The sequence below is a fragment of the Strigops habroptila genome, chromosome 3 (assembly GCF_004027225.2).
Source record: "Strigops habroptila isolate Jane chromosome 3, bStrHab1.2.pri, whole genome shotgun sequence".
Taxonomy (NCBI): Eukaryota; Metazoa; Chordata; class Aves; order Psittaciformes; family Psittacidae; genus Strigops; species Strigops habroptila.
In genome coordinates, this window is record NC_044279.2 from 67,526,493 (window position 1) to 67,540,927 (window position 14,435).

A 14,435-nucleotide genomic window follows, 5' to 3' on the forward strand; every position below is an offset into this window, starting at 1 on the left:
CAGCTGTCCTTGCCTTCCTTCTACACCCCTGTGTGCTTCTATAGGCTTCCTGCTGTTCCTCCCACATGCAAATAGGTACAATTAAATCAAGTCTCCACCACTGCATTTCTCACCACCACCAAAGAAAGCTTCAGAGCCAGATGGCCCAGATATTGCCCGTACCTGAACAGGTTAGCTGTAGCTTACCAGTTACTTCGCTTGCCATACAACAGGGGGATGTGTAACTCTTCCCACACTTTGCCAAGTGTGGGAGGTATGCTGCAAGGCTTTTATTCAAGCAGTGTCATTTTCTGACCTTCATACATTTTAAGCAGTATCAGCACTGTCTACGTTTAAGCTTATTTTTCTATTCTTGGATCCCTTCAGTTATTACACTAAATTTTTAATCATTTAGGGTGATGTTTTCCAAGATAATATCTCAGATTGACTTCTTACACTTGGAGAAATGTTTTTCCTCTTGCTGACATTGCCAAAAGACTCTCTGTCTCTCCCTGGAGATGGAGAACAAGAGAGGTTGAGAGCAGTGTATAAAAAAGGAGGAAGGGCATTCCAGAAAGGGCAGCTGGTTATTACACTGTAAAAGCAGGCAGAACAGCCCGGTTGCTGGTGTATGGCAGTTCAGAGCCAGCTTGAACCAGCAGCGTCAGGTCTGTGCTGTAACTGACTGAAAAGAACAGGGACAATAAGCTACTCTAAGAAGCCTGTACTGCACTGCAGTACACCAATGCTCTACAATTACCATGAATTTCTTCTATCACAGGCTGTCACCTCACCGCTTTAAACACATCAGTGTGCTCCAGGAGGATTTTCTCAAGAAAATTATATTTTTGTGACCGATCTCCTGATGCCAGAGTTGTCATGATTCTGTTATCCAAGGTGACCTTTATTTTCCAGAGTGACATTGTAATAAGTTACCACTCACTGATAACATCGCAGAAACAAAATCAACATAGTTCCTGCCTTTTGGTTCAGATTTGTAGGGTGTGTGCATTTGCCCTTGCCTCCTTAGCTGTTTTCCTTCCAGGAGCAGAGCTTTATGTTTAAAGAGGCAAGTACAAAGTTCAATAATAAATGATAATTATGCCTGGCTAAAGATTTGCAGTTGAGCAATCGGGTACTACTTAGGTTAATCTCAGTTACCGCTTACAAGAGAAACAAAGAAAGATCTTCTATTTCCAATTTTACTTTCATTCCCATAGCTTACATCTTGTATTTTACTACTGTATTGACATCTTGGACAACTTTGAACAAATCACTTTATCCCATTATACCTATTTTTCTGCCCTGTCAATAGAGGCTGATACTTCCTCCTTGGTACATAGAGAATTATTAATGAGAGGTTCTTTGCCTCTCTTGCTCTCTCCTTGTTTAAATCAGTAATACTAAACATTACTTAGTATTAGAATTGATCTGAGTCCAGAGGAAGATTTAAATGCATACCAGGGTTCTGAAAGGAGATTTTTATCTGAATGAGTTAATGATTGATCCTTGGTACACATCCATGAGCTATTCGTAGGTAAAGTTTAAAAGAATCTCTAGGTCTTTGCAATAGTCAGCAGGTACTGGTGCTCTTCATAACATAAGTATATTCATCTCCATATGCCCAGCCCAGGTCAGGTGACTGAAGTCAGGAAATAAATTATTCTTTTATCTCTGAACCCCTGCTTTTTTGTATGTTTGCAAAAGTAAAACCTCACATTTGCAATTGCAAGCACACAAATAAAATCCAGGAGGTGATTTGACTGCCTCATTTTTAGTGGGAAATGAAAGGGGAGGCTGTAAGCTATCAACCCTCTTCTGAAAGTGATTTCTCAAACAGACAAAGAGTGAGGATCTTGGCACATGGTGACAGATGTCCCAGCTGCACCAGTTCTCCCACCCTGTGCTCACTGCTGACTTGCTCTCTAACATGGAAAGCAGAAGAACGACTCTTTTAATTTCTGCCTCATGATCCCTTGCTGCTGCACGTGTGGTAGCAGCAGCACCACCACGACCTCTCACCGCTGCCCTGCCTCACATGGGTCAAACAGGGCTTCACACAGGTGATCCTCTGACATCAGGAGGAGGTGTGTTACTGTCAGGCCCTGCATGCCAAGAAAGCCTGCTAGAAAGGACTCAGCATGAGCCTCACACTGTAGCACAGGACTCTGGCAGAAGGCGATGCCTCATCACGTGGTTCCCCCATGCAGATGTGTTGCATGCATGACTGTGGGTGCTGACAGAAGGTATGCTCCTCCCTCAGGAGACAAGGAAGTTGCAAAGTCAGCAGCTTGCCTAAGCAGTCCATAAAATCCTATTATTGAAGATGTAAGAGCATAAGGGTGGCTGTGTGGGTCAAAGGAAAGGTCTCTCTCACCCACTTCACTTCTCTGACAGTGGCCAAAAAAAGACATAGGAGCAGGGCAAGTGCAGAGGGGTACTTCTGCAGAATATTCTTCCAAGCTCCAGCAATTCATGGGCTTCCAGACAACTGAAGGTTATGTTGGACCATTGCCAAAGGGAGAATGTCCCTGAGTGTAGCTGACTGCACTCCTCTTTCATGAGGAAATCCTCCAAGTATGGCTGATGGCAAATGAGGTAGCATGTTACAAAACAGGAGGCCATGTTTTAAAAAAAGCCCTAAAACCTGGGGTTTCAGAAGCCCAGGAAATCCCTGTGTAGTGGGGCGACCACTTTGCAACTGGTTTGCCTCTACCTGCACCACATCAAGTTCCCTGACAGACCAAAAAGCTCTCATCCTGCCTACCACTGACTACCATAACCTACTCTCAAGGTGGCTCAGGTGGAGATGTTCTGACTTTAAACATCATGTCTCAGTTAAACAGGTGCTTTCAGACCTGTTGCTATAAATGAACCTAATCCCAGGTCTCACAGTAGTAAAGCTTTTTCATTGCGTTTCTCAGTAGATATTGATTAAAATTTAGAGAGAGAGAGGTTCAACAGCTTTGGCCTGAACAAGCCATTTTAGCAGGAATTATTACTGACGCCAGTATTGCAGCTTAATTCCTGGCATCAAAACTCACTTTTAAGTGCTAGGACTCAGATGCCTTTCTGAGGGGGACTGCATTATGGCAAACTTCTTTTACATACACAGATAAATCTTACAGGAACTGGGCTTCCTCTTCCAGGGAGGGAGTTTCAGAGGTAGATCGTGAGAAAACAGTATAGAGGGGCAGCATGGGAACACGGTGGGGCTGCGAGGCGCAGCTTGGTTAGCCAGGGGCAGGCGCCCGCAGGGCCGGGGTCACGACCGGGGCCGGCGATGCTCGGCACCGGCCGGGAGGAAGCAGAACAGGTGGAGCGGCAGCGTTACCCACTTCCCTGCCCGGGCCGCGGGGGGAACTTGCGCCGCGGTGGCTGGGATCAGGAAAGCGGCCGCGCAGTCCGGCCAGGGACGGGCAGCGGGGGCTGGGTCTCGCCATGCCGGCGGGAGGCAGCGCCCGGAGCGAGCAGCCGCTGGGCAGGTAGCGCGGGAGGAGGTGCCCGGGCGGGTGGTGGCGGAGAGGGAAGGGGCGGGGAGCGGCGGCAGGTGAGGGGCCGGCGCGGGAGGCGGTGCAGGCGGGCTGGGAGGGAGGTGCAGTCCTCGGGCTATGCCGGCCCTACTGACCGTGGGGCGGGAGGGGCGTTGAGGAGTCTGCGACTTCTCCGTCACCGTGCCTCTCCCCGTCTGTCCCCCACCCTAAGGATGAGCGGAGCAGAGGGTGTGCGCTTCAGGCGGGCGGCTATCCGCAGGAAATCCAGCCCCGCCGCCGTCCCGGACACCGCCTGCAACGGAGCAGCGCCCACCTGCCCCGCGGGGCTCCCGCTGTGGCTGGCCACCCGCAGGACGCCTGCAGGTAACGGCCCTAATGGTTCCCTCGGCCCTGGCCCACAGCCAGGGGGTGCTAGCGGGCAGGACCGGGGCCGGCTTGTCCCGGAGGGAGCGGGGGCAGCGGCAGCGCCGGTGCTGCCAGGGTCGCTCTGCCGTGTGGGTTCGGTGAGGGCTGACTCCTGTGGCCAGCTGCCACGGGCTTCCTCTGCCTGTTCGCCTGGCAACGGGCCGTTTGTATAAATACAAGGTCGTGTTTCGTCACCAAAAGGCAGGGAGGAGGCTCCAACTTTTAACCAACTTTTGCCGTGCATGCCCGTGTGGTGCAGAGCAGAGCTCGCACCAGTGCCCGTTGGGCGGCCGGGGCGGAGCCGCTCCTTGGTGGGGCTAAGCCTGACAGGGGAGAGCACTCATGGCCCTCGGAGCTGGGGGTGACTACAGCTCAGCTCATATTCTCAGTCCTCATCTCGGCACAAAGTGTTCTTAAGTTACACTTTTAACGGCTCGTAGACTATCAGAAATTCTAGAATGGTTTGCGTTGGAAGGTACCTTAAGATGATCTAGTTCCAACTCCTCTGCCATGGGCAGGGACACCTTCCACTAGACCAGGTTGCTCAAAGCCCCGTCCAACCTGGTCTTGAATGCTGCCAGGGATGAGGCAGCCACAGCTCCTCTGGGCAACCTGTTTCAACGTCTCACCACTGTCACAGTGGTGAACTGCTTCCTTATATCTAATCTAAATCTCCCCTCTTTCAGTTTAAAGCCATTCCTCCTTGTCCTATCACTACATGTCCTTGTAAAAAGTCCTTCTACAGTTTTCTTGTAGCCCCCTTTAGGTATTGGAAGCTGCTCTGAGGTCTCCCCCAGAGCCTTCTCTTGTCCAGGCTGAACAAGTCAAACTTGCTCAGATGTGAGGTGCTCCAGCCCTCAGATGACCTTCATGGCCCTCCTCTGGACTTGGCTCCAACAGGTCCATGTCCCGCTTATGCTAGGGGCCCCAGAGCTGAACTCAGTATTCCAGGAAAGCACTGTCCCTCCTCTGACGGACTCATGCCTGCCCTTCCTCAGCTCCTCTTTCTTGCCTTGAGCAACAAACCTATGTTAGACTTGTTTGACATGTTTTGCTCCAGGAGGCAGCTGCTAGAACATTAACACAGTACTGTGAAGAGACTGTCAGCCTAGGCTGCTTATCTGTCTTACCTTAGCCATGCTGTAAAAATAAGCTATCACGAAATCCAAACTTCAGAAGGTTGTGCTTCCAAACAAGTTAATGCACACACCCATTTATATGTCTAAACTTCTGTGGTATGACAGCAGGTGTGACGTGCTGTGCTCATGCTTGTGACATCACAGCAGCTTGGTTTTATGCATGCAGAAGGACAAGGCAGATGAAATAAAGGTTGAAGTCTCTGACATCTGCTTGTTATAATGTTGGGAATGATGGCATGTCAAATAAAAGGATGGGATGTTTTGTTTGGGGACTGTATTTTCACAAATTCCTGGGCAAGAGGCCTGCTTAATTTAATGATGTGTATGCACAGATAAGAACAGACTATCGCGATGGTCTTTATAGTATGCTTTATTTTAGCGCTAATGTGTAGTGACTCTGGATATGTACCTGAATACACAATTTTTTATTGGTAGTGGGATTCCCCCCCCCCCCCAAGCTTTACTTGTGTATTTACATTGGGAAAGAGGAATTGGCAGCTGTATTTGTAGTCTGTAGACTTAATAGATTTCATTCTCCTCTAATAGAGGTATTCTTACTACAGGGGCCACGTGTTTTCTGTCAGTTTCTACCTTAGTTTCATTAGACTTCTGCTGTTACTGTTAAGTCAGACTCCTGTGTAACAATTTCATACTTGTCTACAGTCTTTTATTGTTGCTCTTTTCACCTGTGCACACACCTCCACTGGATTTCTTTTGTTTACTAAATGTATGCCCAATGCATAGGTTTTTAGTAGTAGCATTCTTGCAGCTTTTGGATAGCAGCAAAGGTCATAACAAGAGCAATATGCTACTTATCAAATGCCCCTGCACTACAATAACCAACTTCATAGTACTTTTCCTGCATCCTGATTGCTAAATATGATTGCAATATGAAAAACTCACAAAATTAAGGCAAGGAAATGAATCCCAAACATGTGGGATGATTTTAGGCTTTTCTCATACAGGTACATAAATCCTTCCTTTTTAAATTCATAATCCATTTCTCCTAGAAAATGAGGTGAAGAAACCTTGTGTATACAAGCAATTTCTTTTCTCTTAGTGGGACTTTGGCTCCCTATCTGCTCCTGCTGTTAGCAAAGGCCACTGTGGCATGTGCTCCAGCACCCTGTAATCCCAGGATAGCTTTATAGCCTCCCTCTCTGTTGTTTGTAATTAGACTGCACTGGCTTCTCTTGCTGACAAAAAATGATCAGACTACCTTGATTCTGCAAGTATAAACTTTAATCCCCAGGTGTAAGGTAAAGCTGAGTGTGTTCTTTCTATCAGGAAAACAAACAAACACAACACTCCCCAAAAATAAACAGCAGATGTTTACACTTTTTTGCCTTACAAAATATAACTGGATTTTAAAGGGGTTTTCTAATGCAGGAGTATGCCTTTGAGCTGCTTCAAAATCTGCTGGAAAGGAGGAGTTAGTGTAGCCCACACATCTCCAATCTTTGTGTTGTGAAATACGCCAGTTACTTACATTGCTGCTTGGGAACAGGACTTGGGCAGTTGTCTCAGATCTGTATCTGGAAAGCAACTGGAGAAACTAGATATATTAGATGAGCTACATTTGCTTAAAAATGCATTAGAAAAAAATCTAGATTATGCATATGGTAGGCACATCAGAACTCTTCTCAGAATAGTAAATTTTGTGCTACCCTGCAAAGACTTAAGACCTGTTAAAACTCCTGTACGCTCAATAATTTCCTCACAGCCTTTGACACCGGCCCAGTGAAGCAGAGAATGTCGCAGGTTTTCTGTGCTGTGAGGCAGAAGATCATGGAGTATTTTCATTCTTGGTGTTGTCTGAAAACATTTCTAAAACTGAAATGGGCTACTTAAGTTTCCTTTTCAGCATCAGTCTTTTGTTGTGCATTGCAATCTCTTCTGACTTCTAACAGAAAAATCTTTCTGCTCTTCAACATCCAAGTCATTCAGGTTCATTGTCATGTGCAAAATTGCAACTGAGTTTTGTTAACGTTTGAGTTTGAAAAAGCTTGGTGTGTTAAACTATGAACAGGACAAAGCAAAAATTATTTCCTATTAGAAGTTAGCATTAATTTAAAGGTTTGGACAAAAGAGTGCTTGAATCTTCAGAGATACTTTGAAATGGCTGGAAAATGTCAAGGCTGATATCTGGAGACAGTTTATAGAAGAGCATTGAGTGGAGTAGCATGATTAATAATCTGTTTTTGAAGGGAATAACTAATGTGGATTTGGTGTCCCTTTTTTCTGCTAATTTAGAATTCAGAGTTGATACTAACTTGAACAAATCTTTACTCAAATGAATATGTGCATGTTAACTCAAAATCAGCTATCTGTCAAGAAACAGCTGCAGATTACTGCCTGCTTGTTCAGCATCTTTCATAAGCCAAGAGCTCTGCAAGGTGTGAGCACAGGACTACTTTGATTCTGCATGGAATTAAGCTATCCTAAAAGGTCATATCTCCTCTTAGTGGACTTGATTTAGCTCAACACAAGGACACGGTAACTCAGTTTCGTAGCAAGAAATAGCTTCTTCCTGCCATCAGTACAGTCACCTCTGTCCTTGCTGCACATAGAGTAGGTTAACTTTTGCGCCATTCAGATCTTGCACTGGTTCCTTGGCTTTGTTTGCCTAGGTGCAAATTTACACCCTTTCTGGACTGGGTTTTTTTTTTTGCTCCCCTTTTCCTAAAGATATGTCTGCTGGCATTGTACCATATATTGGCAGTCTCAGACATTGCAGTGTGTCTCTTGGGGAGCTGAGGTAATTTGCATTCAGGACAGCATTCACTGCAGTAAGGTGTCTGCAAACACTGACAGGAAAAAAAAAAATAGTTCCCTACTGCTACAGTTGTACCTCTGCCTGTTAAATGGATATGATTTTATGGGATTATGTTAACAAAACTTCAGTAGTCTTTTGGGTTTCCATCTTGCGGTGGGAGATAACTAAATGAAACTCTAATAGCATGCTGCTCCAGTCTATGAAAAATGCCTTTATTGTTCAGGGGGTTATTTAAAAGCTGGAATGACAATTGTGCCTGATAGTTTTTCATTGTTGTCGGGTTTTGTTTTACTTTTAAAAATAAAACAATGAGCTTTGGACTATTGTTATCCTTGCTCCTGGCTTTGTGTTACTCACTGCGTTTTGTTGGCTGGTCTGCAGTGATTGAAAATCTAATTGCTTATACAGTGTGTTCAGGGAAAACCTATATGATCATTAGGGCTAATCTAAGTAGTGATTGGAATCTGTAGATGCATTAGAGACCACTGCAGAAGAGAACCAGTTGCCTTACATGCCTTCCTGGTCAATGCACGGGTTTTCAAAATTTTCTAAAGTTGAGATTTATCAAGGAGAGCTGATACTTAAAAATGATGAGAGAGGAAGGTGAATATATAGGAAACTGCTTTTAAATATTCCACTCCCTTAAAAAATGAAGGAAAGTATAAAAAATTGCTTTATGCAGAACTTGCATGTAAATACATTTTCCTGTCTATTAGAGAGCTTCCTGTTTCTGTGGGTCAAATTAATCCTGTGGTGCCTCCTATTGAAGCAAATGTGTTGTGTGAAAGTGCCAGGAAATGGAACTTAGCTTCCTGAATATAATTCTACAGTTTTATTATTCTTCTGCCACTTCGCCTCCAAATATTTAGGATCAAAATAATTCCTATAAAGCCAGTAAGAGTGTAGAGTTTGGCTCATAGACTATCCAGGACTGAAGTAATTTATATGCGTATCTTGAGTTGGCTTGGTGTTTCTATTTAGCCCTTGCCTAACAATGTCTACTTTACCCAATAACTGTTGTTGGTCTTGCAATACTGACTTCCTGGTGATCAGGATGGTGATTTCCTTAAATAAATTAGAATTTGTACTTGCTGCTTGACTTGCTAGTGACAATACACAAAGGGTTTCAGAGAAGAGTTACAAGTTGGCATGGATTTGCTGAGAATAATGTAAGTTTGCTCCTTGCTGGAGACACTTTTTTAGAATATGATTTGAGAGGGCAAAATTGTAGAAGTGCTAGTACGTGTCTTTCCTGAAATCCCTTTTAGGCATAGCTGAAATTGGGAAAGTAATAGTTTGCACACAGAATATTAATTAGTTTGTTGTACAAAATCACAGGAGCAGGCTGTTTTTGCAGATAAATTAATTAATATGGTTCAGAGATTTCTGGCTTGGAAAAGGAGAGCTTGCTTGAAGAATGTGTTACTTTTGGGAAACCAGAAAAGCACAAATATTGAGAAAGGAAGCTGTTAAAAGGGGAAAAAAAAAAAAAAAGAAAAAGTTATGATTTGCTCTTGGCTGTCAGTACCTGTGCTGCTTAAAACTCCAGTTGTCAGACTTTTCACCCACTTCTTCAGTCATGGTGAGGGACTCCCAACATTTCACTCAAAATCTAGTTCATAACTGGGCAATATTTGAGGCTGTCAGTACGTTTTGGGTACAGTGTGATCTGTGATAAAGCACTACGACTGCTGTGTTTTGCACTGTTATGTCTTAAAGCAGTGTTATGCATTTGCTTTATAAGACAATTTATCTTCCAGGATGAATGATTTGTGAGAGGAAAAATATGAAGCAAGCAAATTTTAAGATAAGATACTTGTGGGCTTTTTCCTCTAGTTCTGTAAATGCTGAGTAGATTTGCCTCAAAATGTTATTGTCAATTCAATATTTTCATCTAGTTACTGGTTGTGAATCTAGTATCTTAGACTCCTTTTTTCTATAAGGGGGGAAAAAATGGCTTTCTGTTCTGGTATGGGATACTCTATGTAATATCTCTCCTGAATATAAGGTGATCCAGGAGGAATAGTTACACTTAGATGATCAGAATGATCCTTTCCATCGTTAAATCTATGAGTAAACTTTGCCTCCAGCTTTTTATGGTCGAAACATTTTAATCAAACTCATTGCTGTGGACAGCTTGATGTATTCAGGCCATTATCAACAAACTCCTGTAATTCTGACAAGGGGAGAGATATTTTTCTTTAGAGAGGGTATCCTCAGAGCAGTTTTGTCAATAACCCAAGCAAGTAAAAGGAGGAAATTGAAAGAGAAATTTTTTAGCTAGCTGCATTGGCAGTAGCATTTTAACAGAGATGACTTTAGCAGAAGAAACAACTTTTGAAATTAATATAGGGAAGAAGGATGGGACTTTATTGAAATGTTGACAAACCAAGTGAAAATCAGAGATGTGGTCCTAATGTACAAGTACATAGCAGTAAGGTGATATCAGAAGATCTAGAGAAATTAGTAAAAGCAGGAGAAAAAAATAACTGCTATAGTAGTCTGCAAAACCAGACATCTAAACAAATGTATTTTTAGCAAGTTTCAGAGAAATTTGATGCCTCTGATTGCACTGAAACTCAGTAAAACGGAGCATAAAATGGATTAAACTTGGAGGCAAAAGACACTGAGTAGAAGGGAGAGCACAGCAATGAAATATTGATAGTTACTAAGTATTAATGCTAGGTGTGTCACAGATGTTAACATAAAATAAGCTAAATAGCCTGGAAAGAAGAAAAAACGTGTTGGAACTGTAATGCAAGATGTGAAATCGTGTGATATATTCCTGACTTCTGAACAAACAGATGCTAGTGTGCCTAAATGAGGACCAGGGAGAGAAAATGGTGACCAGTGATTAAAAATAATTCTGACTGATTCAGTGGCTGGATTTCTTCTGTCCTTTTTAAAGATTTGGCTTTTTATTAGTTGAGCATGTGATGTTTCTGTGCTAGGCTTTTGGTTCTGTTGGTCGCTCTTGTGACCAAGTCTGTGTGGTAGAGACCTCCAGCCACTGTAACGGCACCCAGCCTTGTAGCTGTACAATTACCTTGTAACTCTGTCTGGCTCCTGCATACTTGAACGTGCAGGGTCTGATCTGCCCCTGAGGGCTCATGCTGCAGTAGCAGGGCTGCTGGTGGCCCCACTATGAGCAGCCATCCTAGGCCGTGGTTTAGTGCTGCAGGCTTTCTCTAGACCAGCTGGATTCTTGGGGGTCTTCTGTCTGATCTTGTCGGGGACTTTGTGGCTTTGAAGCGAAAGTCAATGGAGAAGTTTCTAACTGCATCTTGGGTATGTCTTCTGTTTCTGTGAAGCATGAGAGGCCTCAATCTGGAAAACAGATCCTTCTGGCCGTACATGGAGGCTTCTGGTGGTAGAAGAGGGAGGGAGAGAGTGTTGAGCTCCCTGCCACTGCTGCTAGTTCTGGCTGAGAATCCTGAGCTGACCTGTCACCATTCTTTGTGTGGACTGTCTAGACTTTAAGCTCCAGCTAGTATGCCAGGGTAGGGCCACTATTTATTTATTGATTTAAGGGTTATATTTGTAGGCTTTATCTTCCTACTAGGTTGAGGCATTCAGTTTCTTAAGCTGTTTCAGACTCTTAGGTTCTCTTCCACCATGAAACAGGTTATTTTAAATAAAAAATCAAAGTTAGAGTCTACATCAGACTTAACCCATCCCTATAAATTACCTGAGTCACAGCTAGTAATATTTGAAGATAAGTTTGTTTTATGGTTTTTTGTCTTGTATCTGAAGGGCTTGATGAAAACTTCTTGCAGTGAGTAATCAGAATGTTTTTCCTCTTTGCTCTCATATACCACCATTCACTATCTTGTCTGTGATACTTCTGTTTCTTAATTGAATATTAAAATATGCATTATTTGTAGTAACATCAGTGACAGGAAATGAAACTTACTGGCTAACTAAATCTTCAGAATTAGTGATTTAAGAAATCAAAACAAAGACACTGATACAGAAAAACTAAACTGTTTTTGACTGAACTGGAACTTTTTTCAGTTTTATGCAATTATGCTGCTAGCCTTTTCTTCAGTTGACTCTTGCCAAAACTTTCCTGTCTTAATAACTGTACATGCTGTACATACTGTACATTCCTTTTCAGTCTGACACTAACTTTTGTCATTAAGAAATTACCTGTTATCTCTGAGGGTAGAATCCTTTTGTACTTCAGCTATTCTCCTATGGGCTAGCAGTGCTACAGCATTCAGGAAAGTTATGTAGGATGGTTTTCAAAAGTTCTTGGGGATCCTTTTTATTTGTCCTTGGAAAGCCTATAACTTCTTAATTCTTAAAAGAGAGGGCTTTTATCTATTTAAAACAAAAGCTTGGAAAATCTTGGGTAAACATATGATTCTGTGGGAAGCTTTGCAAAACGCCCGATTTTTGTAGTATATACAATTAAATGAGAATTATGATCAATGCATAAAATTATTCAGCATTTCCGTTTTGGCTTATTTTAGTTCTAAATATAGAAATATGAATTTTATTAAGATGCATTTTAAATTTGAAAGCAAGTTGCATGTATTTACTGCTAAAAATAATTGACCATTTTAAAATATAGAGTAGTTGTTAATACAAAAGTTTAATTTGACTTTCATGAAGTCCTGGTAATTTCACCCAACTGTTGCTCTGTAATTACCTTCACATTCTCTGGAGTTATTCATGATAATGTAGTAAACAATGTTCTTTACAACTTGTTAATCTATATCTGATCCAGTGGAGAAATACACACACACTAGATTTACAAATGAAGAGCATGCTAACACCTGAGTTGGCCGTCAACATGCTGTTTGGACATTGCCAAGCTAGGTAACGTAGCAGGAGATAATTGCTGTAGTGCTTTGTGGTGGTTAGGTTGAATAGAAGGGTGTAAGCAAATCAAAACACAACAACCCAAGTGGTTGGTTGTGCATATAATCTATTTCTAAACTTCCTTATATCCTTTCTTTGTAACGTATCAAGCACAGAGGATATTGTCAGAATAACATTCCTGACATGCAGTCAAAGTGGGGGAAAAACATCATCCTATCCGCTGTGTTATAGCCAGCAAGAGACCTGGCTGATATTGGCATGGGTTACCCTTGGTGTTCAACTTCAGTGTGGATAATTGCCCCTTTAAGTGTTAATCTTATTTTCTGTGTAAGGACTGTGTGTGCACAGGATGTATTAAAAGCTTTTTGTTCATAGAAATGAGAACAGTATTAACATTGTGTGTATTAATAATGAATTTAAAGGAACCTCAGAACCCAAATGACTTAGTTCTTCCAAGGATTTTGATAGAGCTTAAACAAACAAGTGTCTGTTCATCCTAACTGTGCAGAATTATTACTTCCTGGTTTTAATAACTGTCAACTTTTAACAGTAATATCTATTTTAACAGTATAATCTCTGCTTTTCTCATGTGGCTGATAATAACTGTGTAGTTAACTAGTTTTATATGGAGTTTTTTGGTTGATTTCAGCGAATGCAACAAAAACTCAATTTTTTTTGTTTTGGTGCTTACCATTTTAAAATCTGAGTAATATTGGGATGTTTGTGGTATGTAATGTACCATGAATATTGCGTCCTCTTTGTTATTTCTTAAATGCCATTCAGCGGTTGTGTAGGACTGGATCCTGATTAAAACTAATATTAATTGGGTTTTGCGCCTCATGAAACTTAGAGAAAATATTGAGAATGGAAGGTGGTAGGTTCTAAATGAAAAGGAAGGAAAAAAAAGAAGGAATTATGTAGTTGTGCATTTCTTATGATTCACTGATTTAAATATTTACAGCATTTAGAAAACCGAATAGTATTTTTAGGGGTCTTATGCATCCCAAATTGTCAGATCACTACTTTTTCCCCTCAGAGTTAAACAGTGATGTTTAAAGGCCAAGCCTTTATTGATCACTTCTGTTCTGCTGGGGTCAAGGCGTACACGTTCAGCATTCATCTGAAATAGCATGTGATAGTTGACATCTGTGAGCAGGAGCATGAGCCTTTTATATGAGACATCAGAAAGCCTGCAGAGTCTTCTAAAACTTCTTTGATACAAATAATTCACTCTTATTCTCTAAAATTCGTTACTTTTGCTATGGTTTTCTGAGAGAATATTAAGGTAGTCCTTTCAAAAAGGAAAGTGGTTTTAGAGCTGACAGGGAAAAATGGCCAGTGTCTGGAAGACTGGGTTGGTAATGCTGCTGAAGTATCTGCATGGGGACCAGTTCTGGGTCACAGCAGTTGAATGTAACTGTGTTCCAGTTAATGTGTCTACGCACAATGTAATGAATACTCAATTATGGTGAAGTTACAGAATCCAAACCCTCACTTGCAGAGAAGTGACTCTACAACACTGCAAATGAAAACTCCAGTAATGATGTTCAGTGCCAGTAAGTGTTGTAAGTGCCCCTTTGCAACACCAGGCTTTCCAATTGTTTCCTTCTGCCTGGAGGTGCTTGGGACATATTCTGCAGATCAGGAAAGAATTACAGAAATTTCCTGTATAGAGTGACATGTTGGAGAGAGTTTGCTGAGGGGAAAAAAAATCCAATTCCCTCTGCTGCCCATTGCTCACACCAATGCTGGCTTTTTATTTCCTTTCGTCCCAGGGAAGGAGATTAGAAACATAGGCAGAAATAGATGACTTGT

The 14,435-nt window shown here is 42.2% G+C and overlaps 1 protein-coding gene across 2 annotated transcripts in view; it reads left to right on the forward strand.

The window, feature by feature from the left end:
• Positions 1 to 3,673: 3,673 nt before the first annotated feature.
• Positions 3,674 to 14,435, forward strand: part of FGD4 (FYVE, RhoGEF and PH domain containing 4) — a 105,578-nt gene continuing 94,816 nt past the window's right edge. Inside the window, exon 1 of one of the 2 annotated variants that reach the window (XM_030479558.1) lies at positions 3,674 to 3,836. In XM_030479558.1, the coding sequence (XP_030335418.1) occupies positions 3,686 to 3,836 (151 nt within the window). In that variant the 5' untranslated portion in view covers positions 3,674 to 3,685. The remainder of the gene's footprint in view (positions 3,837 to 14,435) is intronic. The other variant, XM_030479559.1, reaches the window with a different exon arrangement.